The 25,816-nt window shown below is 43.2% G+C and overlaps 1 protein-coding gene across 17 annotated transcripts in view; it reads left to right on the top strand.

Moving 5' to 3' along the window:
• The window catches only part of LOC118363680 (transient receptor potential cation channel subfamily M member 4-like), a 269,567-nt gene that overhangs the window by 34,917 nt on the left and 208,834 nt on the right, over nucleotides 1-25,816 (top strand). For all 17 annotated transcript variants that reach the window (XM_052486181.1, XM_052486176.1, XM_052486179.1 and 14 more), the window contains exons 10-19: nucleotides 1,800-1,921; nucleotides 3,608-3,904; nucleotides 6,647-6,748; nucleotides 6,988-7,246; nucleotides 8,621-8,766; nucleotides 9,001-9,113; nucleotides 9,391-9,492; nucleotides 11,602-11,648; nucleotides 12,059-12,291; nucleotides 15,340-15,455. In XM_052486181.1, coding sequence (XP_052342141.1) covers nucleotides 1,800-1,921; nucleotides 3,608-3,904; nucleotides 6,647-6,748; nucleotides 6,988-7,246; nucleotides 8,621-8,766; nucleotides 9,001-9,113; nucleotides 9,391-9,492; nucleotides 11,602-11,648; nucleotides 12,059-12,291; nucleotides 15,340-15,455 — 1,537 coding nt within the window. The remainder of the gene's footprint in view (nucleotides 1-1,799; nucleotides 1,922-3,607; nucleotides 3,905-6,646; nucleotides 6,749-6,987; nucleotides 7,247-8,620; nucleotides 8,767-9,000; nucleotides 9,114-9,390; nucleotides 9,493-11,601; nucleotides 11,649-12,058; nucleotides 12,292-15,339; nucleotides 15,456-25,816) is intronic.

Below are 25,816 nucleotides of genomic sequence, written 5' to 3'. Positions count from 1 at the left end.
CTAAACAGCCCCGTGCCCTCTGAAGAACTAAACAGCCCCGTGCCCTCTGAAGAACTAAACAGCCCCGTGCCCTCTGAAGAACTAAACAGCCCCGTGCCCTCTGAAGAACTAAACAGCCCCGTGCCCTCTGAAGAACTAAACAGCCCCGTGCCCTCTAAAGAACTAAACAGCCCCGTGCCCTCTGAAGAACTAAACAGCCCCGTGCCCTCTGAAGAACTAAACAGCCCCGTGCCCTCTGAAGAACTAAACAGCCCCGTGCCCTCTGAAGAACTAAACAGCCCCGGCTGTCCATGGAGCGTGGGGGAGTTACTGTTGAAAACCAAATGTTCATGAAACATAATTTCATAAACAATTAAACTAATTAAAACCTTATTATAATGGGGAAAACATGTTAAAGCCTTACTTTAAAGTTGAAGTCCATTCTTCTCATAGTCTGGTTGGCAAACTGGTCGATGGCCTCATACCAGTAAGGATCTTTCTGCAGTGATTTAAGAATTCTCCTCTCTATGGATACAATTACAAGGTTCCTCAGTGTCTCTTGTCCCATAGTGTTCTGAGAGTTGCAGCCTCTTGAGGTAGGAGAAGCTTCGCTCCACCCCAGCTGATGTTGCCCCCATAGTAGCAACTAGGCAGCCTGCACAGCCCAGGCATCGCTTCATCAAGTCCACTGCTCTTATAGTGCAGGATTGTGTCAGACAGCTTTGCAATGTTCCCTTGAATCTCCTCATCACAGTAAAACACTTGTTTTCAGTCTTTCCTGATTACATTTTTTTTCCCAATAGTCTGCAATAGGTTTGTCAGAGCATCATCTGGGAATTTCTCTTGAATTAATCAAATTTACTACCATCTAACAACTCCAGGAATCGCATGCAGTTCAGGCTTTTGTACCTCTGTGCTATCTGAGACTTCATGTTATCATGAATTGAGTCATACAGTGCTTTGCAGGTGCCTTAGATCCTGAGTGCCCTGCCGACGCTTCCTCCTGTGCATGATGTCTGGATCCTCTTTCACGCTTGCTGTCTTCTCATATATGGCACTGAATGCTACATCAGACTTTTGCTCCTCCATTCTGCTTGTTAGATTCTCTATTATTTTACATTAGGCTACATCCATGGCTTTCTGCTGTACTATGTCAAACACAACATCTGTGTGAGCAAATATCTCCTCAAAAGTTAGAAGTAAAAATATTTAAAAAAATCTTCCAGCTTTGCCTTGAACCCATCTGCACATGACACAGTATCATCATCCATGGTAGGGTGCTCTATAATATGGTAATGATGGACTGTCGTTTCTCTTTGTTATTTGAGCTGTTCTTAGCCTTATTTGGTAAAATACCATCTTCTGTATACCACCCCAACCTTGTCACAACACAACTGATTGGCTCAAACGCATTAAGAAGGAAAGAAATTCCACTATATAACTTTTAACAAGGCACACCTGTTAGTTGAAATGCATTCCAGGTGACTACCTCTTGAAGCTGGTTGAGAGAATGCCTCGAGTCTGCAAAGCTGTCATTAAGGCAAAGGGTGGCTACTTTGAAGAATCTCAAATCTCAAATATATATTTTTATATTTGTTTAACATGATTCTATTTGTGCTATTTCATAGTTTTGATGTCTTCACTATTATTCTACAATGTAGAAAATACTACAAATTTAAGAAAAACCTTTGAATGAGTAGGTGTTTCCAAACTTTTGACTGGTACTCTATGTGTACAGTATCCTCAAGTCAAGATGTGTGTGTGTGTGTGTGTGTGTGTCTGTCTGTCTCTCTGTGTCTCTTTGCACGTGTGTGTGTCAGCGAGTAAGCAGCGTGTGTCAAGTGAAGCCAGCCCCTACACTGAGGAGCTGAAGCTGGCGGTTACCTGGAACAGAGTGGACATCGCCAAGAGTGAGCTCTTCAATGGAGACATCCACTGGAGGGTGAGACACTCATGTTCCCAATGAACCCCTAGACCCTAGGCCAGGATTCCCCAACTGGCTGCACGCGGTCTGTATTCCCAAAGTTTTTTGGGGGGACATAATAGACTCAAAACACCAGGAAATCAGCTCCAAGTGATATTCATTTAAGAAAAGTATTCCACACATAATGGAGAGAAACGTGATTGTACACAAATGTAAGCAAAGTTTGATATTATTATGTTGTAGTCAAAACATTATATCTGTTTGGGCTTCTTGTGGTCAATTTGCCATCTACAAATTATTTATAATTATATTCTGACCATCTGCTCAAGAAAATAATTGTTGAATGGCTGAATCTAGTTGTTGATCCCTGGTTTAGGCCCAATGCACTATTGTGAAAATTCTACCAAGCCTATCGGAAGTCTAGGAGGATTGGGAAATGGAGGGGATCAAATCGGGACAGGGTTTCTCAATACTTTCACTTAAAAAATGTAAAAAAATTCTCCACAGAGAATTTAGTAGTAGATCATTTCTCTCTTCCAGCCACACAGCCACGAGAGATGAACAACTTTAAAATTGATGTGTGAATGCTGATCTTCTGTGCGCGAGCACTGTTTTACAAGTGGCGTGTGAGTCTGGATTGTTGTGAGTAATAATACACTACTTTAGCCACAAAGGCTTTGGGAGACCCAGCCTGTTCCATCTATACAGCAGCTGTCAAAGACCTGTTCCATCAGATTCAAGTTTATGTGCCATTTCATTGTAGGTTTGTACATACACTGAGTATACAAAACATTAAGAGCACCTACTCTTTCCATGACATAGACTGACCAGGTAAATCCAGGTGAAAGCTGTGATCCCTTATTGTCACTTGTTAAATCCACTTCCGTTAGTGTAGATGAAGGGAAGACAATTGAGACGTGGATTGTGTATGTTTGCCATTCAGAGGATGAATTGGCAAGAGAAAAGATTTGTGTCTTTGAACAGGGTTTGATAGTAGGTGCCAGGCACATTGGGTTTTGTCAAGAACTGCAACGCTGCTGGGTTTTTCATGTTTACCAGTTTCCTGTGTGTATCAAGAATGGTCTTACCACCCAAAGGATATCCATCCAACTTGACACAACTGTGGGAAGCATTGGAGTCAACATGAGCAGCATCCCTGTGGAACTCTTTCGACATCTTGTAGAGTACATGCCGGATGAATTAAGGCTCTTCTATGTGAGGGGGAGGGGGGAGGCAGTGTAGAGGTCATGATCATCTCATGCACAGTAAGGTAGCTCCCATGACACTGTATTCGTAGACTGCAGTGCTCATTAGTCAATATAGGAGAGTGTTTACATTTTTTCCTATTTCACACATGCACAAGCGTGTATTACATGTTTTTGTGGCATATCCCAAATCCCCCTGAGACACCCTCGGAAAGTGGGGTCACAGCCAGGGCCTACCATTATCAACGGCAACCCTGGAGCAAACAGGGTTCAGGGCCTTGCTCAAAGGTACATCGACACATTCTTTACCTTGGTGATTCGAACTAGCAAGTTTTCGATTACTGGCCCAATGCTCTATCCACTAGGCTACCTGCCGCCCATTGGTGTCACGTGTAAGAAAACAAGGGAGAGACTACCTGAAATTGTACAATAAGAAACACACATTTTTGTTCTGTTACCTCTCACCTTTGACCTCTCAACCTCCCTAACCCCCCTGCAGTACCAGGACTTGGAGGACTCCATGACGGACGCGTTGATCAACGACAAGCCACAATTCGTGCGCCTCTTCACCGAGAACGGACTCAACATCCTAGACTACCTGACCTATGGGCGGCTGGAGAGCCTCTACCGCTCGGTGGCCGACAGCTCTCTAGCCTACGTCCTGCTGCAGCGCCGCCTAGGGGAGCGCCAGAGTATGACAGGCTCGCAGGCCATGCTGCCGGATGTCTCTCCCACCAAAGGGTCTGGTGGGCCGCCAGGGGGGCGGCGGCCTGCGAATAAGTTCAGTTTATTTGAGGTAAGAGATGTTTTTAGTACATTTTTATAAAATGTACTCATTTCAAGTACACTACATATACAGTGCATTCAGAATGTATTGACTTTTTACACATTTTGTTACAGCCTTATTCTAAAATGGATTCAATATTTTTTCCCCCCTCATCAATCTACACACAATACCCCATAATGAAAAAGCAAAAACAGATTAAGATATTTTTTCAAGTTTATTTAAAAAATTGACATAAGTATTCAGACCCTTTAGTCAGTACTTTGCTGAAGCACCTTGAGCAGCGATTACAGCCTCGATTCTTCTTGGGTATGTCGCTTCAAGCTTGACACACCTTTATTGGTTGGAGTTTCTCCCGTTCTTCTCTGCAGATCCTCTCAAGCTCTGTCAGGTTGGATGGGGAGCGTCGCTGCACAGCTATTTTCAGGTCTCTCTAGAGATGTTCGATCGGGTTCAAGTACGGGCTCTGGCTGTGCTCCTCAAGTACATTCAGAGACTTGTCCCGAAGCCACTCCTGTGTTGTGTTGGCTGTGTGCCAGTCGTTGTCCTGTTGGAAGGTGAACCTTCGCCCCCAGTCTGAGGTCCTGAGCGCTCTGGAGCAGGTTTTCATCAAGGATCTCTCTGTACTTTGCTCCGTTCATCTTTCCCTCGATACTGCCTTGTCTCCTTGGCCCTGCCGCTGAAAAACATCCCCACAGCATGATGCTGCCACCACCATGCTTCACCGGTAGGGATGGTGCCAGGTTTCCTCCAGACGTGACGCTTGGCATTCAGGCCAAAGAGTTCCATCTTGGTTTCATCAGACGAGAGAATCTTGTTTCTCATGTTCTGTTAGTTTTTAGTTGCCTTTTGGCAAACTCCAAGCAGGCTGTCATGTGCCTTTTAGGAGTGGCTTCCATCTGGCCACTCTTCCATAAAGGCCCGATTGGTGGAGTGCTGCAGAGATGGTTGTCCTTCTGGAAGTTTCTCCCATCTCCACAGAGGACCTCTGGAGCTTTGCCAGAGTTACTATCAGGTTGTTGTTAACCTCCTTAACCAAGGGCCTTCTCCCCCGATTTCTCAGTTTGGCTGGGCGGCCAAGTCTAGGAAAAGTATTGGTGGTTCCAAACTTCTTTCATTTAAGAATGATGTAGGCCGCTGTGTTCTTGGGGACCTTCAATGCTGCAGACATTTTTTTGGTACCCTTCCTCAGATCTGTGCCTCGACACAATCCTCTCTCAGAGCTCTATGGAGAATTCCTTCAACCTCATGGCTTGGTTTTTTCTCTAACGTGCACTGTCAACTGTGGGACCTTATATAGACAGGAGTGTGCCCTTCCAAATCATGTCCAATCAATTTAATTTACCACAGTTGGACTCCAATCAAGTTGTAGAAACATCTCAAGGACGATCAATGGAAACAGGATGCACATGAGTTCAATTTTGAGTCTCATAGCAAAGGGTCTGAATACTTAAATAAGGTATTTCTGTTATTTTATATCATGAATTTGCAAAAAATGTCTAAAATCCTAGTTTCACTTTATCATTATGGGGTATTGCATGCAGATTGATGAGAAACATTTTAGATTAAGGCTATAACCGAAAATAATTATTTCCGAATGCTCTGTATACAAAAGTATGTGGACATCCCTTCAAATGAGTGGATTCGGCTGTTTCAGCCACACCTGTTGATGACAGGTGTAAAATTGAGCATACAGCCATGAAATCTCCATAGACAAACATTGGCAGTAGAATGGCCTTACTGAGGAGCTCAGTGACTTTCAAGATGCCAACGAGTCATATTGTCACATTTCAGCCCTACTAGAGATGCCCCGGTAAACTGTAAGTGCTGTTATTGTGAAGTGGAAACATCTAGTAGCAACAACGCCTCAGCAACGAAGTGGAAGGCCACACAAGCTCACAGAATGGGACCGCCGAGTGCTGACGCGTGCTGCACGTAAAAATTGTCTGTCCTCGGTTGCAACATTCACTACCAAGTTCCAAACTCACCTGGAGCTTAATGAAATGGGTTTTCATGGCCAAGCAGCCACACTCATGCCTAAGATCACCATGTGTAATGCCAAGCATCCGCTGTAGTGATGTAAAGCTCGACTCTATTGGACTCAGGAGCAGTGGAAACGCATGCTCTGGAGTGATGAATCACGTTTCACCATCTGGGAGTCTGACAGACATCTGGTTTTGGCGAATGCCAGGACAACACAACCTGCCCCAATGCATAGTGCCAAATGTAAAGTTTGGTGGAGGAAGAATAATGGTCTGGGGCTGTTTTTCATGGTTCGGGCTAGGCCCCTTAGTTTCAGTGAAGGGAAATCTTAACGCTGCAGCATACATTGACATTCGATTATGTGCCTCCAACTTTGTGGCGACAGTTTGGGGAAGGCCCTTTCCTGTTTCAGCATGACAATGCCCTTGTGCACAAAGCTAGGTCCATACAGAAATGGCTTGTCGAGATCTGTGTGGAAGAAGTTGACTGGCCTGCACAGAGCCCTGACCTCAACCCCATCAAACACCTTTGGTATGCATTGGAACGCTGACTGTGAACCAGGGCTAATCGCCCAACATCAATGCCCACGCCTCACTAATGCTCTTGGCTGAATGGAAACCAGTCCCTGCATCAATATTCCAACATCTAGTGGAAATCCTTCCCAGAAGAGTGGAGGCTGTTATAGCAGCAAAGGGGGGGCCAACTCCATATTAATGCCAATGATTCCCCCTCTATCTTCTCCACCACCATGTCCTTTCTCTTTCTTCTCAGGTGTCGAGAGTCCTGGAGGACTTGATGGGGGATGTGTGTCAGCCATTTTACCACTCACCACTGGAACTGGAGAACATCTCCTCCCAGAGAAAGGCTCTCAGGGTACTCTCAATAACATAGATTTTCCTTTGTCTTTCTTTCCTTTTGCATAGTTTATTTTTCTTAATTTCCCTCAATTTTCTCCTTGTATTCACTCTTTGTGGGCTTTGTACTTTGATACGTGTAAATTAAATAGCATATTTGGTCCAAGATACTTAACTTCTTTATTGGAACTCACCCCAATCATCTCTCTTTTTCTCTCTCTCTCCCCCTCTCGCCATCCCCATCACCCTTTCTCTCAGCGTGTGAGTAAGCTGTTGCGGGGTGACTGTTTGTACCAGGACAGGCGCTGTCTCTTTCCTTGGGCTAGTCTCTTCGTCTGGGCTGTGCTGCAGAACCGCAAAGACATGGCCGTCTTCTTCTGGGAGATGGCAGGCGAGTCGGTCCTCAGTGCTCTGAGCGGCTGTAAGATCCTACGGGAGCTGTCCAAGCTGGAGAGCGAGACGGAGACCAAGCTGGCCATGAAGGAGCTAGCGCAGAGGTTCGAGAACCTGGCTCACGGTGAGACGAGAGGATACCTTTTTTTTTAATAGAAACATGAAAAGTGATAATGGAGAAGGTGTTATTTCATCATTTCATAATATTATAAAGGTTGAAAAGTGGAAAACAGTGCAGAGCCTGGTGAAGTGGTAACACTCCTCGCTCTCATCTCACATGCGACTCCCTGCCGGAGACCAGGTGCTCTATTTTAACAACCCTAACGCAATGGTAAATCTAAGCGCTGTTGGTAGCGCTTTACTGTAGGTTCGGGGCTATGCCAGAAATATTGTTGCTTTTTTCACAATCATAATTCTGGACGTTAGTTGCTGAAGGTTGTGTGAAAATGCTGGGTTTTGATGAATAAACTATTTGTGGGTGTGTCGTGGCTTGGCCCCTCACTGGCCAATCAGAACCTGCTCCATGGCTAAATAATGTGGTTGTTTCAAGTTTGTATTTACGGTCTTTCATGTATTGCGTTGTCATCAACTCTAATTCGAAAGTTAGTCTGTTATAGCCCAGTTCGTTAAATAGCCTGCCCCATATTTACAAAACATATTGAACATGTTTGCAGTCCACGTTGTAATTGCATTGCTTCAATTTGGAAATACATTGTTAAACATATGCTATAGCATTCGCACTGATATATGGGCTAGGCCAACTGTAAATTGCAGTCTGTGGACATGCCAAACGTAGTCAATGAGCAAGATTAAATTCACTCGGCTATTACTATAAGGCCTAAAAAGACTATGTATAATTTGAATCAAATTCTAATAAAAACAAAATAAAAACTTGTTTTAAATAGGCTAAATACAGTTACAGACACCATAAATATTCGCTGTGGGCGTCTAACGCAGACAAGGCAACTTAGACTATGGAGGGTTTTACGTTTATCCTAACTTTTCACAGGAGCTGGATAAAGATCCAATATAAAGAGAAAGGAGAAATGTCGACTTACCATAATTGTTAACTTATGGGCATCTACTTCAGACAAGGCAACTTGCTCCCAAATATAATATTTTATAAACATTGGAACCATCTTACAGATCGCATACACACTTCTCCAAAAGTGTTTTGGGGATTTAGATTTTTTTGAATCATGTTCGGGTTTTAATAAAATTTTAAAACAACAAATGTCAAATGTAATGACATCATAAAATTGCTGTTGAACCAGCCTTCGTTATACTAGGCCTAAGGTAAAGATGGGATTGGATTTTGAACATATGAAATGGAAAACAAACCGATATTTTGGTTCACCGATATTCACAGAGGTTCTCATCTCTTGTTTCATGATGGGCATGGACACATGTAGCCTATATCATGGAGGGGATTTCACACATGTCCAAAACCGGATCTGCATCGCTAAAATAATGTAGACCTTTAAATCCGTCTCTGTAGATGTATTCAGTAAGTGTTACCAGAGCAGTGAGAGTCGCTCCTTCACCCTGCTGATCAGGAAGTCTCCCGTATGGGGAGGGACCACCTGTCTAAAGATGGGCGTGGCCGCCGACGCCCGCCTCTTCTTCAGCCACGATGGAGTACAGGTCTGTCTGTGTCTGGCTGGCCGGCCTATTCTTCCTTCTAATTAAACAAAACATTTCAACTAGTGTATTCTTTTCACCGTCTGTAATCATATTTCACTGCGTCTTGGATGCTCCAGTGCATAGAATGTAACCATGTACATTCGAAGTTGTATACAGGAGCATAACATGACATCATTGGCTACAATAGATTGAATAAATTGCAAAGCTCGACATCTCTATGTGCCCTCCCCCCAGTCTCTCCTGTCTCAGATCTGGTGGGGGGATATGAAGAGGAGCACGGAGGTGTGGAAACTCCTCCTCACCTTCTTCTGTCCCGTTCTGATGTACACCCAGCTCATCTCCTTCAGGTACCTTTAGTACCTCCTCCACATCCACCTCTGTCTGGGAGTGTCTGTTTTTCTGACCCAGATTAAGCCTAGTCCTTGATTTAAAAGTGAATATCAATTTGTGTATGGAAAACTTTCTTCCTGTGTGCTTTTCTTTCTGCTTCTCCCTCTTATCACTAGCAATGTGTGGGATTAAGTCGCTGATTACGTAAATCATGCATTGATGTCAAAGGTTAGGATTTGGCCCTCAGTACCTTAGTTTCAATGTTATTTATACTTTACACTTTGTCTTTCACAGGGAATTGGAGGAGCCGGGGAAGCCTGACGAGGTTGCTCAGGGTAGAGACAATGACAGCCTTTATGGAGAAACAATTTTCTCCTTCTCTGACATCAAGCACATGTAACTCTCCCTCTAAAAACGCATTTACATTGTAGTGTGTGTGTGTTAAATTGTGTACATACTGTATGTCTCACCACGTTTGCGTACTTGTCTGTGTTGTGTGTACCTGTTATGTGTTTGCATGTAAATATACCTACTATAATATTTGGTAATATGCAGTGTTTTCCACTAGTGCCGGTTGTCGGCTATACAGCTGATTAGACTCATTTTCAGCCGGCTACTTTTTCCACTTAAATTAATTAGGCTACTTTTCAATTCACTAGTCAGAAAAAGTTTTGCGGAGCCCTCTCCCGCTAGAATGAACAATATGCGTCTAATAGCTCCCGAGTGGTGCAGCAGTCTAAGGCACTGCATCGTAGTGCAAGAGGTGTCACTACAGTCGCTGGGTCGAATCCAGGCTGTGTCACATCCGGCCGTTATTGGGAGTCCCATAGGGCGGTGCACAATTGGCCCAGCGTCGTCCGGGTTTGGGCGGGGTAGGCCGTCATTGTAAATAAGAATTTGTTCTTAACTGACTTGCCTAGTTAAATAAGTAAAAAAAATTGCGATCTATTGATAGGACAGGTGCCTGTCAGTCACAAAGTGAGCGATTACAGGGTAACTACTGGTTTGACAGTCTGCTCTCACTGGGCACACACTGCTTTAATCAACTTTGTTCCCATCAACTTTGAACCAACATGGAATAGACGTTGAATTGATGTCTGTGCCCAGTATGCTGTCTGTCCCACCTCCCGGTACCTGGTAACCTGTTTTGTGTGCTGTGGTTGCAGTCAAAATTCTTTACATGGAGGGAGAGAGCATGAATTTGCACGTCACATATAATTTAAGTGAATTTGTATGTCCCATATAATGTGGTAACGATGAGTCGAAATCCACTTAGGCTATTGTTTTCTGGCACATTAATTTATTTTGTTTTGTGTGCAGTGTCTGCCATCAACAATGGCCTGGGGACAGTAATGACATGCTGGGCCTGTGAATCCATTAAAGAACTACACCATGTCTGGGACAGTAGAAATTCTGTTTGGGCTAGTAGATTTTGACCTACTGGCCCGACCGGCCAATTTATAAAAAAGTTAACATTGAACCCTGGCGTGTTTGATATGCAGCCATGGAGGGGTGGCACATATGGTCTTTACACTGATTTGATTGACGAACAGCAAGCTTGACTCATTTCTTCTAAAAGTTGTCGAACTGACTGAATAAAGTCGATCTCATCCTTGCCATTCATAAATCATACAACGCAGTTATATGTCCATGGTATCGCATCAGGACAAGTGAACTAAGATGTAGTTTGTATTTTTGATATACAGTGCCTATAGAAAGTCTACACCCCTTTAATTTTTTAAAAGCATTTTGCTGCCTTAAAATTAAATCTAAAATAGATTTTTTTTTTCTCTACAAATCTACACAACCTGAAAGAAAGTTATAGAACCCCGCCCCCCTGAAATATCAATAATTCTCCACCCCTCTGAGTTAACATTTGGTGAAAGCACCTTTGGCATCCAGTACAGCTGTGAATCATTTTCATTAAGATTCACATGCGCTTAATACAAAATGTGTAGACTGAGACCACACCCCTCAGGAACACCCAACACCTCTTGGAAAGCCATTCTGGTGTGTATTGTACATAACAACTTGTGTAATTGTACCGAAGAAAAATAAAACCCTTCTGAGAGTTAGGTTTTCAGAACATTGTCCTCTAACATTTTACCTGGGCTTTGCTCCTTTCATATTTATTTTATCCTAACAAACTCCCCAGTCCCTGTCGGTGACAAGCATACTCAATAACATACTCAATAACATGATGCTTCCACCACAGCTGTTTTTTTTATCCAAAACTAACAATACACTGTATTAATATAGTTTCATTAATTTAAAAACAGTACCAAAACAAATTCAATAAAGTATTCAATATTTTCGCTGTGAGTTTCGGACGGAATCGAGGCATTAGAATGTACCAAAGGATAGCAAAATAAAACTTGTTCTGCAAAAATCAAATGGGCACATTTTTCTATTTGGCTGGCTACTCCATGTGCTTGTGGAAAACACTGAGTATGTGAATGGACATCAATGTAATACCTCATTGCAATATTATATTTTTTACTTCAGTGAACATCATACACAGGGTCCTAATAGTCCCAGATATCATCTAAAAGGTGAGTAAAATATGACGTTCCCTCATATCTCCATTTCCCTATTTTCTCCAATGTCCCTCACTTCTTTTTAGTTGAAGATAGAGCTCCATACATTGCAAATCTACCAAGCCATACAAACTCATCAAGTCATAGGTTCTTAATTGCCACATTTCATCAGCATACTTCAGCTCAGAATGTTGTCTAGCAGGTTTCAACATTCTGCATCATGCTTATTATCGATTTTGTGCTTCATGAATGTTTCAAGTTTATCCATAATTCTAGTCTTAAAGAGTCTGTTATATGCCAGAAACAGGTCTATTGGTTTTGTAATGATACAGTACAGGATATAAATGTATGTGTACATTATTACTTTATGTAAATTAGTGTACATATAAACACGAACTACTGCACATCTTTCTCTGTTTCTTCAGGCACGCCCGACACCCCACCTAAACGGCCTTTTGTGGTATCCCGATGGCGGCAGTTTTGGTTCGCACCTGTCACTTCCTTTTTAGGCAACGTTCTGATGTACTTCCTGTTCCTTCTGCTGTTTGCCTACGTGCTATTGGTGGACTTTAAGCCGCCACCCCCGCGAGGCCCCGCTTTCGCCGAGTGTGTGTTGTACTTCTGGGTGTTCACCATCGTCTGTGAGGAGATCCGAGAGGTGGGAAGAGAAAGATGATTGAAGGAAGTGTTTCTCAATCCTGGTCTTGGGAGACCCAAAGGGGAGCACGTTTTTGTTTTTGCCCTTGCAGCAATATCACACTTGTTTCAACAAATCAACTCATCATCAACCCTATAGTTAAATCAGGTGTCTTAGTGCTAGGGCAACAACTAAAATGTGCACCCCTTTCAGTCACCAGGACCAGGATTGGGTCCCTAGGACCAGGATATACTTCATTCATATTGCCCCTACATAAGAAAATAGCCTGCAGTTGGCGCCAAAGGCAAAACCCCTAACTTACGTAGTGTAATGTGTACAGTGTCTACATATGTAATGTTTATACATTATTAACTCTTTATGGCGCTTTTAATTCTTGTAAGACTTAATTTAGCTAACTAGCTATATCGATTAGCAATTAGCTATCTAAAGCTGAAGAACATACGCACATCCAGGTTACTTTCCGCAGGTGCTGGAGTTCTAGGCAAACTCATGAAAAACAGAAAGGAAAACGCCGTACACTGCTGCTCATGCTCCCAGGTGAAATGTATTTAACAACGTTTCGACCCTTGGGTCTTCATCGTGCATCCAAATCCCAGGTGGGGGTGGAAGGTCCTATATGTAGGGGCAGTGACATCACCTCTGGAAACAGGAGGTAAAAAACCATAAGTGGGAGATATTTAAAAATGGGTTTCCATTGTGGGTCAGTATCAATAATGTACCAGTGTTTCCTGATAATGTCCTTAAATGTCTTCCCCAATGGTGAGTATTGGGTAAAGCATGATGGGACATGGTCTGCTTTTTCTTTAAGGCTTTCCAACTGTGTTAAACCTTCGAAACCGACATTGGCATGTTTTCCCCAATTGTCTTTGTACCCCCTTTCTTTAAATCTTTGTGTGAGGTCCGTGGTCTGTTTCTGATAAGAGGCATCAAAGCTGCATATTCTTCTGACACGACTGAATTGACTTATAGGGAGACTTTTAAAAAGTGGACGTGGATGAAAGCTGTTACCTCTAAGGAGGGTATTTCTGTCCGTAGGTTTCCTATAGAGGGAGGGTTCGTCCTTAATAACCATCACATCAAGAAAACTGATTTGTGATTGGTCATAGTTAAGGGTGAAGTGAAGGTGTTCATTCATAGAGTTTAGATAAGCATGGAAATCCAAAAGTTCCTCCTGGGTGCCTGTATAGATCATGAAAATGTCATCCAAATATCTCAGAATTAGGAGAATATTGGAGAGAAAGGGTCAAGGTCTAGATTCAGCACCACCTGTTTTTCATACATTCCTAGACATAGGTTTGCATAATTAGGAGCCATAGTGCTCCCCATCGCTGTCCTTTTGCCTGGAGGAAAAAGTCTCCTCTGAAGAGAAAATAGTTGGGAGGTTAGTGCCAGTTCAGCCAAGTCCACAGTACAATTGGTGCTGGTCAGAGCATTAGGGGGACGTTCATTGAGGTAGAACTTGAGGGCCTCTAGGCCGCCCTGTTGGGGGATGTTAGTATAGAGACTGGTAACATAAGTACACAGAATAGAATTTTCAGGTATATTGTCCACAGATGTAAAAAAATATATATATATAAAATCAATTGAGTCTCTAGTATACGTGGGGAGGGAGATCTCCCAGGGTTTCACAAAATGGTCTACAAAGGTAGAGATATTCTCTGTCGGAGATCTACTACTCACAATGGGCCTGCCTGGTATAGGTGTTGTCATGCGCTTGTGAATTTTGGGTAAAGTGTATATGACAGGTGTGGTTGGGCAGTCAACTTTCATAAACTTTCATAAACTCATATTTGATCTTTGTAATTCATTCAAACATTTTGACAATTTATCATGAATCAGAGACTTGAATTGATTAGTAGGGTCCTTTGGGAGTCTTTTGTCAAATTCATAATCACTAAGTTGTTTCAGAATTTCCTTTTCATAGTCTGCTGCATTTAGTATCACAATTTGCACCTCCTTTGTCGGCAGGTCTTATAATGATACTGGAGTCATTTTTCAGTTCCAAAAGAGATTATTTCTCTGCTTTGGACAAATTGTGAAATACCTTGTATTCTTTTTTGTCTTATCCAGGAGATTATGTACATCTTTCTCAACTAGGCGGCAATATGTTTCATTAGAGGGATTTCTTTTAGGTGGTAAAAATGTGTTTTTCCTCTTAAAATGTGTATTGTGTATTGTCCCTTGTCATGTCCTCAGGGCAAGAGTCAGGTTCATTATCTTTCAGGCTATCAATTGGAAAAACATTAGCTCTATTTCCTGTCTGGCTACTAATATTGTTCAATAGATTAACATTGGCAGGTGCATAGGGAGCAACCCCATTACCAAAAAACTCAGTCAATCTCAAACTGTAAAAAAAAACAACTTGTGAAAGTCTATAACTTTCTCAAAGTCCTTGGCCTGTGATGTCGGGACAAATGATAGTCCCTTACATAGGGCAGATGAACATGTATCAGACCTGTTGGAAAGGTTTATTACTGTGTCTTGCTCCGTGTGTGGGGCGGGAATTTCGGGTGTTGCCGTCTTCGTACGTAGTCCATTTCTGCATTTCTTGTGGGGACGGAGGGAGGGCGGTGGTCGTGATGATGGCCTATTCGATGACGTGGTCCATTGAGCATAATGAGGAGTTTGACTTGAAACCGTTTTTATATGTCTAAATTGTTTGTTTTTTCTAATTGAATATTGTATGCATATTACTGTGAATATTGATCACATTCCCTGTATATGATCATATATTTTGATACATTGAATGTTAATATTGTGAAACTATGTTTTACCTCCTTTTTCAGGATGTGATGTCACTGAGTACTGCCCCTATATATAGGACCTTCCACCCCCACCTGGGATATAGATGCCTGATGAAGACCTAAAGGACGAAACTTTGTTAATAAATATCACCTGGGATCATGTGCAGCACTGTGCAGAGTTTTCCTTTCTGTTTTTCAATTAGCTATCTAAACTCACCCTGGATGACTGGGACTTACTTACAGTAGCATATGTCCTGACTGAAGGTAACAGTGTTTAATTGACCCATGTCTTCTCTTATCCCAGACGTTCTTAGTGGGCAGCATGATGTGGCGTCAGAGGATGAGGAAGTACATCCAGGACGTTTGGAACAAGTGTGACCTCACCGCCATCATACTCTTCATCATAGGCCTCAACTGCAGGTGGGCAACAAGATTTCACAGTAGCCTCTTATGTCATAACTGCATGGTCCAGAGATACAGTTGAAGTCGGAAGTTTACAGACACTTAGGTTGGAGTCATTAAAACTAGTTTTTCAACCACTCCACAAATTCCAGTGGGTCAGAAGTTTACATACAGTAAGTTGACTGTGCTTTTAAACAGCTTGGAAAATTCCAGAAAATGATGTCATGGCTTTAGAAGCTTATGATAGGCTAATTGACATCATTTGGGTCTATTTGAGGTGTACCTGTGGTTGTATTTCAAGGCCTACTTTCAAACTCAGTGCCTCTTTGCTTGACATCATGGGAAAATCAAAATAAATCAGTCAGGACCTCAGAAAACCTCCACAAGTCTGGTTCATCCTTGGGAGCAATTTCCAAACGCCTGAAGGTTCCACACTCCTCTGTACAAACAATAGTACGCTAGAATAAACATCATGGGACAACGCAGCTGTCATACTGCTCAGGAAGGAGATGGGTTCTGTCTCATAGAGATGAACGTACTTTGGTGGTAAAAGTGCAAAGCAATCCCAGAACAACAGCAAAAACCTTATGAAGATGATGGAGGTACAAAAGTATCTATATCCACAGTAAAACGAGTCCTTTATAGACATAACCTGAAAGACCGCTCAGCAAGGAAAATGCCACTGCTCCAGAACCGCCATAAAAACTTCAGACTACGGTTTGCAACTGCACATGGGGACAAAGATCGTACTTTTTGGAGAAATTTCCACTGTTTTGATGAAACAAAAATAGAACTGTTTGGCCATAATGACCATCGCTATGTTTGGAGGAAAAAGAGGGAGGCTTGCAAGCCAAAGAACACCATCCCAACCGTGAAGCATGGGGGTGGCAGCATCATGTTGTGGTGGTGCTTTACTGCAGGAGGGACTGATGCGCTTCACAAAATAGATGGCTTCATGAGGATTTGAAAATTACGTGGATATATTGAAGAAACATCTCAAGACATCAGTTAAAGCTTGGTCGCAAATGGGTCTTCCAAATGGACAATGACCCCAAGCATACTTCCAAAGTTGTGGCAAATGGCTTAAGGACAGCAAAATCAAGGTATTGGAGTGGCCATCACAAAGCCCTGACCTCAATCCTATAGAAAATGTGTGGGCAGAACTGAAAAAGCATGTGCAAAGAGGCCTACAAACCTGACTCAGTTACACCAGCTCTGTCAGGAGGAATGGGACACAATTCCCCCAACTTATTGTGGGAAGCTTGTGGAAGGCTACCCAAAACATTTGACCCAATTTAAAGGCAATGCTACCAAATCCTAATTTGAGTGTATGTAAACTTTTGACCCACTGGGAATGTGATGAAATAAATAAAAGCTGAAATAAATAATTCTCTCTACTATTATTTCACATTCTTAAAATAAAGTGGTGATCCTAACTTACCCAAGACAGGGAATATTTACTAGGATTAAATGTCAGGAATTGTGAAAAACTGAGTTCAAATGTATTTGGCTAAGGTGTATGGAAACTTCCGACTTCAACTGTATAGGCCCTGTTTGAATACTTAAAAACTACACCCATCTTTCCTTGAGCAAATCGCTGATCTCATGCAGTAAGTTTGGTAGAAGCAATGGGATGGACACCATATTTGAACTTATCATCTTATAGGTCAGGTTCCCTAAAGGAAAAGACAAAGGAACGATTCATGTTTAAGGTATACAAACAGGGCCCATGTCTAACAACATCAACTGGGAGTTGTCAGTTTGTTGTTATCTGTCCTGGTATCATTCTATGATCATCGGGGGAAAAATACAAAGGGAGCCACACAATTATTCCTCTCTTATTCATAATGCACATAAACAGGCCTGTATTCACAAGTGTTGCTGATTATAGTATCAATTTAGCCTTTCAGACCATATGGACAGAGTGGACCTGATCCTTAATCAGCACTCCTTACCCTAAAACAGGAACGTTTCTTCATATGGACATTGATGGACAATAGAGGGTTATTTTGTCCTTGGGACCAAATTATACTCCCACATGGTTCAGTATGCTATGAATGCTGAATTCCAAATCAAGCTAACACTCCCTAGACACTCCTGCAGATATTAGAGAAATGGTTAGGTTAAAGCAATATAATAATTGCTTCACCTTCTCCTTTGATAGGCTAAGTGGAATTTCCACCATATTGCTTACACCTATCCATTATTTTCTGCTCTACAGGAGTGCCTTGGTGTATTTGGAATTAAGCCCCACTCTTTTTGTCTGAACAGGGTCATATTAATTTGTTCACACCATAGGAACACTTAACTTATTTGACAAGTTCAGATTGTTCAGGTCGATTTCTTCCATTTGGTGCCTAATGAATACGACCCAGGGGTCAAACTGTTTTCTTATGTTAATAATGAGGTGGCAAGACCCGTTTTAGCCTTTGACTTAATTTCTTTATCAGCACTATCATGTGTGATTTACATGTAAGCATATGATGTATTATTAATATTATAGCAACGTATCAAAGATGCAGACAGTGTCGAAGTAACAGAAGTGTATTACTAGAACAGGGGACAGGCAAAACGACAGGTCAAGTGCAGGCAAAGGTCAGTATCCAGATCAGAGTCCAAAAGGTACAGAACGACAGGCAGTCTCAGGGTCAGGGCAGGCAGAAGTCAATAATCCAGTGTAATGTGACAAGGTACAGAACGGCAGGCAGGCTCAGGGTCAGGGCAGGCAGAATGTTCAAAACCGGGAAAACTAGAAGACAGGAACTAGAAACAGATAGGATCAAGGGGGAAAACAATGGTAGGCTTAACGAACAAAACGAACTCGCAACAGACAAACAGAACACCTGTATAAATACACTGGGGATAAATTGGGAAGATGGGCGACACACCTGGGTGCATACCTGGTCATCAGCGATAAGGCCTGGGTGTCCCTCGTGGCTAACCAGCACCTCTCCTCCGGGCCATAACCCGCCCAGTCAACCAAGTACTGGAGTCCCCTGCCCAGAGGTCGAACCTTCAGGAGACACCTCACAGTGTACACCGGTTGTCCATCAATGTGACGGGGGAGAGGGGTGAGCCTGGAAACAGGAGACAAAGGGCTGTGAGACATGGGTTTGATTCTAGACACATGAAAAGTGGGATATATACGGAGGGTACGGGGCAACAAAAGATGAACAGCAGAGGGGCAAATTAAATGATGGGGAAAGGGCAGATTTGTGGGACTCCACCTGGAGGGTGTGGTGGTTAATTTCTTTACTATCAAATGAGGAGAGACGAACTTATCACACAAGTCAGAGTTATACTTAAACTAAATCTTTAATAGTGAGAGCTTTGCAATGGCTTGTCAACGAAACACAGTTTCCGATGATCCGTTGAGAGCGCCAAGACAAAAGTACAAAGGTCTTTTATAGCCAAGATTACACCCCTTTCAACCTACATGACGAACAACAGATGTATAGAATGTGTCACAAGGTTAAGATGTGTATGAAAGATGCCTATAATACATAGCAGACATTGTATAGACCAGTGTCTGGCCCTCCGACTCCAAACTGGAACCATCTCTCCCTGGCACGGTATAGAACAGAAACATTAACTCATGCTCTGGAATGCACTTTAGGTTTTATCACCCAAAAAACATCATAAATCTCCTGTCAGTGTTATCTCCCAGAGGCCCATCCTCAGTAGAACACACACACACAACAGTTAACAGAATACTCTATTCTGTTGAATAAAACAACCATTTGATGCAATAAAAGCATTATAACATAATCTTGCAATTTTGCCACCATAAGTGGCAGATACCAGGGGGACAGCCATACCTTTTGCCCGAGACGATACCGAGGAGCTAGAGTCCAGTGGCATTCCGCTTGTCGATACCCGGTATTGAGAAGGGCCGACTGGTTTCTCTACCAGGTACGACAACAAACATCATCTGGGCCGAAGGTATGCTCAGGGAAGGGCGGGGCCTGATAACCCAGGGAACACTCAAAGGGCGAGAGACCCATGGCAGAGCAAAGAAGGGTGTTGCGAGCGCATTCGACCCACACTAGTTGCTGGCTCCAGGTGGTGGGGATGGAGGAGACCAGGCCGCGAAGAGTCGTCTTCAGGTCTTGGTTGGCTCGCTCCGACTGTTCGTTGGACTGGGGGTGGAACCCGGAGGACAGGCTGGCTGACGACCCAATGAGTGTGTAGAACGCCTTCCAGAACCAGGAGGAGAGCGAAGGACCCCGGTCGGAGACCACGTCCACTGGGAGGCCATGGATCCGGAAGATGTGCTGCACCATGAGCTGGGACATCTCTTTGGCAAAGGGTAGCTTAGGGAGAGGAATGAAGTGGGCGGCTTTGGAAAACCGGTCCACTAATGTCTCTCAAATATCAATATGCCTTGTATACTGTTGTTCAGGTTAGTTATCATTGTTTTAGTTTACAATGGAGCTCCTAGTTCCACTCCTCATACCTCTGATACCTCCTTTGTCCCACCTCCCACACATGCGGTGACCTCACCCATTATAACCAACATGTCCAGAGATACAACCTCTCTTATCATCACCCAGTGCCTGGACTTACCTCCGCTGTACCCGCACCCCACCATACCCCTGTCTGCACATCATGCCCTGAATATATTCTACCATGCCCAGAAATCTGCTACTTTTATTCCTTGTCCGCCGACGCTCTAGGCGACCAGTTTTGATAGCCTTTAGCCGCACCCTCATCCTACTCCTCCTCTGTTCCTCGGGTGATGTGAAGGTAAACCCAGGCCCTGCAAGTCCCCAGGCACCCTCAACTGTTGACTTCTGTGATTGAAAAAGCCTTGGTTTCATGCATGTCAACATCAGAAGCCTCCTCCCTAAGTTTGTTTTACTCACTGCTTTAGCACACTCTGCCAACCCTGATGTCCTTGCCGTGTCTGAATCCTGGCTTAGGAAGGCCACCAAAAATTCTGAGATTTCCATACCCAACTATAACATTTTCCGTCAAGAAAGAACTGCCAAAGGGGAGGAGTTGCAATATACTGCAGAGATACTTTCCAGGTCCATACCCAAACAGTTCGAACTTCTCATTAAAAAAATTAATCTCCCCAGAAATAAGTCTGTCACTGTTGCCGCCTGCTACCGACATCCCGCCTGCTACCGACATCCCTCAGCTCCTAGCTGTGCCCTGGACACCATCTGTGAATTGATCGCCCCCATCCAGCTTTGTTCTGTTAGGTGACCTAAAACTGGGATATGCTTAAGACACCGGCAGTTTTACAATCTAAGCGAGATGCCCTCAATCTCACACAAATCATCAAGGAACCAAGCAGGTACAACCCTAAATCTGTAAACATGGGCACCCTAATAGACATCATCCTGACCAACTTGCCCTCCAAATACACCTCCGCTGTCTTCAATCAGGATCTCAGCGATCATTGCCTGTATGCGCTACGGCCCGCGGTCAAACAACCACCCCTCATCACTGTCAAACGCTCCCTAAAACACTTCTGCGAGCAGGCCTTTCTAATCGACCGGGCCCTGGGATCCTGGAAGGATATTGACCTCATCCCGTCAGTTGAGGATGCCTGGTCATTCTTTAAAAGTAACTACCTCACCATCTTAGATAAGCATGCTCCGTTCAAAAAATGCAGAACTAAGAACAGATATAGCCCTTGGTTCACTCCAGACCTGACTGCCCTCAACCAGCACAAAAACATCCTGTGGTGGACTGCAATAGCATCGAATAGCCCCCGCGATATTCAACTGTTCAGGGAAGTCAGGAACCAATGCACGCAGTCAGCCAGGAAAGCAAAGGCCAGCTTTTTCAAGCAGAAATTTGCAACCTGTAGCTCTAACTCCAAAAAGTTCTGGGACACTGTCAAGTCCATGGAGAACAAGAGCTCCTCCTCCCAGCTGCCCACTGCACTGAGGCTAGGTAACACGGTCACCACCTTTACCCAAATCCAGATAGCAGATGTTCTGAAAGAGCTGCAAAACCTGGACCCATACAAATCAGCTGGGCTTGACAATCTGGACCCTCTATTTCTGAAACTATCCGCCGCCATTGTCGCAACCCCTATTACCAGCCTGTTCAACCTCTTTCGTATCATCTGAGATCCCCAAGGATTGGAAAGCTGCCGCGGTCATCCCACTCTTCAAAGGGGGAGACACCCTGGACCCAAACTGTTACAGACCTATATCCATCCTGCCCTGCCTATCTAAGGTCTTCGAAAGCCAAGTTAACAAACAGATCACCGACCATCTTGAATCCCACCGTACCTTCTCCGCTGTGCAATCCGGTTTCTGAGCTGGTCAAGGGTGCACCTCAGCCACGCTCAAGGTACTATACGATATCATAATCGCCATTGATAAAAGACAGTACTGTGCAGCCGTCTTCATCGACCTGGCCAAGGCTTTCGACTATGTCAATCACCATATTCTTATCGGCAGACTCAGGAGCCTCGGTTTTTCTAATGACTGCCTTGCCTTAATCACCAACTACTTTGCAGACAGAGACACTGTTCTTAAACGCTAGTAAAACCAAATGCATGCTTTTCAACCTTTCGCTGCCTGCACCCGCACGCCCGACTAGCATCACCACCCTGGATGGTTCCGACCTAGAATATGTGGACATCTATAAGTACATAGGTGTCTGGCTAGACTGTAAACTCTCCTTGCAGACTCATATCAAACATCTCCAATCTAAAATCAAATCTAGAGTCAGCTTTCTATTTCGCAACAAAGCCTCCACTCACGCCGCCAAACTTACCCATAGTAAAACTGACTATCCTACCGATCCTCGACTTTGGCGATGTTATCTACAAAATAGCTGACAAGCGCTTCCGGTTTGACATTCTTGGATCCCGGGAGATAGGAGAGGGAGATGTTGAACCGGGTGAAAATCAGGGCCCACGTAGCTTTCCTGGAATTAATATGCTTGGCGGTGTGGAGATATTCCAGGTTCTTGTGGACGGTCCACACAACGAATGGGTGTTCTGCCACCTCCAGCCAGAGCCTCCACTCCTCCAATGCCGTCTTCACTGCGAGAAGCTCACGATTTCCCACATCGTAGCTCCTCTCCGTGGCGTTGAGGTGATGGGAGAAGGCGGTCAGGTTGAACCAAGATGGGAGCTGTGATGAAACGGTGTTTGAGATCCCGGAATGCCCGGGCAGCAGCTGGGGACCACTTGAAAGGAACCTTGGGAGAGGTGAGTGCAGAGAAGGGAGAGCTGGATAATGCGGCGATAAAAGTAGGCAAATCCCAGGAAACGTTGCAGCTGCACCCTGGACGTGGGATGGGGCCAATCCACCACCGCTCTCACCTTCCCGGGATCCATCTGTCCACTCCCTGCAGCGATTCAGGAAGTGGATGGTGGAGCGATGGAATTCGCACTTCTCTGCTTTCACGAAAATAACGTGTAGAGCACGTGTTCTTGGGCTGAGCGGGAGAAGACGAGGATGTCGTCGAGGTAGACGAAGACGAACCGGTTCAACATGTCGCGGAGAACATCATTAACCAGAGCCTGGAACACAGTTGGGGCGATGGTAACGGCAAATGGCATGAACAGATACTCGTTGTGACCGCTGACCATGTTGAAGGAAGTCTTCCACTCGTGCCCATCCCGTATCCGCATCAGGTGCTAAGCTTTCCAAAAGGTCCAGCTTGGAGAACACAGTGGCCCCCTGGAGCGGCTCGAAGGCCGAGAAGATGAGTGGAAGAATGTAGCGGTTCTTCACAGTGATATCATTGAGGCCCCGGTAGTCGTTGCATGGGCTCAGGGTTTTGTCCACCTTCTCCACACATGCGAACCCTGCGCAGGCGAGGGAGGCATAAGGATGGATGAACCCTGCAGCTAGTGAGTCCTCAATGTAGGTCTCCATAGCTTTGGTCTCCGGACCCGACAGAGAGTACAGTTGTCCCCGGGGCGGAGTGGTGTCTGCGAGAAGGTCAATCCCACAATAATCAGATTTTTTTTTATGGCAGTGTAAGTTGTCGTTATATCATATATTAAGCATTAATTAGTTAAAAACACATTGTACTTAACCCTGTAAGAATCCTGGATCTATCTGTCAGACAGTTTTTTTGTATAAGAGATCTCAGAAATGCAGTGTAACTACGTAACATTTCGTGTCTCCTTATGTTACGGGGTAAAAACAGTTTTAATGGGCAAGTCCATAATAAAAAATGTGATTGCAAAATCGAATGCTTCTAACAGAAAGAGTCAACAAACCTTGATACTGAAAACCTAAATAGATACTGTCATTATCATGGTTCTTCAATAATTATGAATAATCCATGTTGGATCCAGCTGATATATTACATTTGGTATGGTTACATAAGACAGCCTGGTCAACCTGGTCTCAGAGCATTTCATATGATTCTGTATGTAAATCCGAGACACTCCGTTTAGTATGATATGATATGTTACATTTCATATCGTATGTATTCATTTGTGGATCTCCACCCTTTTCGGATGTTATATTAAGAATTCCAATTCGTTATGAATTAGCAAAACGTAGAATATGTTACGAATTTGCCAAACATAAAATATGATATGATTTTGCAGAGCATATGATATGTTACGAATTCTAGCTAGCTGGCTAAGGTTAGAATTTAGATTAAAGAATTAAGGTTAGGGGGGAAGGGTTAGTTAAAACACTTAAAGTTAGGGTTTGCTAACATGCTAAGTAGTTGCAGAGTAGCTAAAAAGTAGTAATTAGTTAAAACGTCATAATTAGCTAAAATGCTAAAGTTATCTGCGTTGAGATTCAAACTTGCATCCTTTTGGGTTTGTGTTACACACCCACCCATCTACCCCAACCAACCACCCTACAAGTAACCATCTGTCCAGCCTGGTCTCATAGACTAGACATAAGTAAACGAGACATAGTAAACGAGACACTCAAATTAGTAGGATATGTTAATTAAGTTAAAAAGCGTCTGCTAAATGGCATATATTATTATTATATTATTATTATTATTATTATATTATAAGTGTGTTATGGTTACATAAGACAGTTACTGAAACAACTTCTTAGGGCTGCAATCCCGTTAATGGGATGATATGACAACAGCCAGTGAAAGTGCAGGGTGCCAAATTCAAAACAACAGAAATCTCATAATTAACATTCCTCAAACATACATGTATCTTATAACGTTTTAAATGTAATCTTGTTGTTAATCCCACCACAATGTCCGATTTCAAATAGGCTTTACAGCGAAAGCACCACAAACGATTATGTTAGGTCACCACCAAGCCAAAGAAAAACTCAGCCATTTTTCCAGCCAAAGAGAGGAGTCACAAAAAGCACAAATAGAGATAAAATAAATCACTAACCTTTGACCTTCATCAGATGACACTCATAGGACTTCATTTTACACAATACATGTATGTTTTGTTTGATAAAGTTCATATTTATATAAAAAGATCTGAGTTTACATTGGCGCTCACTAGTTCCAAAACATCATAGACACATCGATTCAACAGAAATACTCATCATAAATGTAGATGATAATACAAGTTATACACATGGAATTATATATATACCTCTCCTTAATGCAACCACTGTGTCAGATTTCAAAAAAACCTTTACGGAAAAAGCAAACCATGCAATAATCTGAGATGGCGCTCAGAAAATAAATAACATTTTCCGCCATGTTGGAGTCAACAGTAACCAGAAATCACATTATAAATATTCCCTTACCTTTTGATGATCTTCATCAGAATGCACTCCTAGGAATCCTAGTTCCACAATAAATGCTTGATTTGTTAGATAATGTCCATTATTTATGTCCAAGTAGCTATTTTTGTTAGCGCGTTAGGTACAGATATCCAAACGCTCGTGCAGGTCCCGCATAACTTCGGACAAAAACTTTTAAAAGTTATATTACAGGTCGAAGAAACGTTTCAAACTAAGTATAGAATCAATCTTTAGGGTGTTGTTATTATAAATCTTCAAGAATTCCTTTGTGTCTAGAGAAGCAATGGAACGCAGGTCGATATCATTTGGAATGCTCGTGACCAGGAAATGGCTCTCTGCCAGTAACCTGAGTCGTTCAGCTCTTATTCAGGCCCACAACACAGTAGAAGCCTCATTCAAGTTTCTAAAGACGGTTGACATCTAGTGGAAGCCCTAGGAAGTACAACTTCATCCATATCCCACTGTGAATTCAATAGGGCCTTTCTTCTCAGGTTTTTGCCTGCCATAGGAGTTCTGTTATACTCACAGACATAATTCAAACAGTTTTAGAAACTTCAGTGTTTTCAATCCAATACTAATAATAATATGCATATGCATATATTAGCAACTGAGACTGAGGAGCAGGCCATTTACTCTGGGCACCTCTGGGCAAATTTCATCCAAGCTACTCAATACTGCCCCCTGCAGCCATAAGAAGTTAAGGCA

This window comes from Oncorhynchus keta, chromosome 3 (assembly GCF_023373465.1).
Source record: "Oncorhynchus keta strain PuntledgeMale-10-30-2019 chromosome 3, Oket_V2, whole genome shotgun sequence".
NCBI lineage: Eukaryota > Metazoa > Chordata > Actinopteri > Salmoniformes > Salmonidae > Oncorhynchus > Oncorhynchus keta.
Note: the sequence above shows the minus strand (reverse complement) of the source record. Positions and strands in the feature narration are given on the sequence as shown.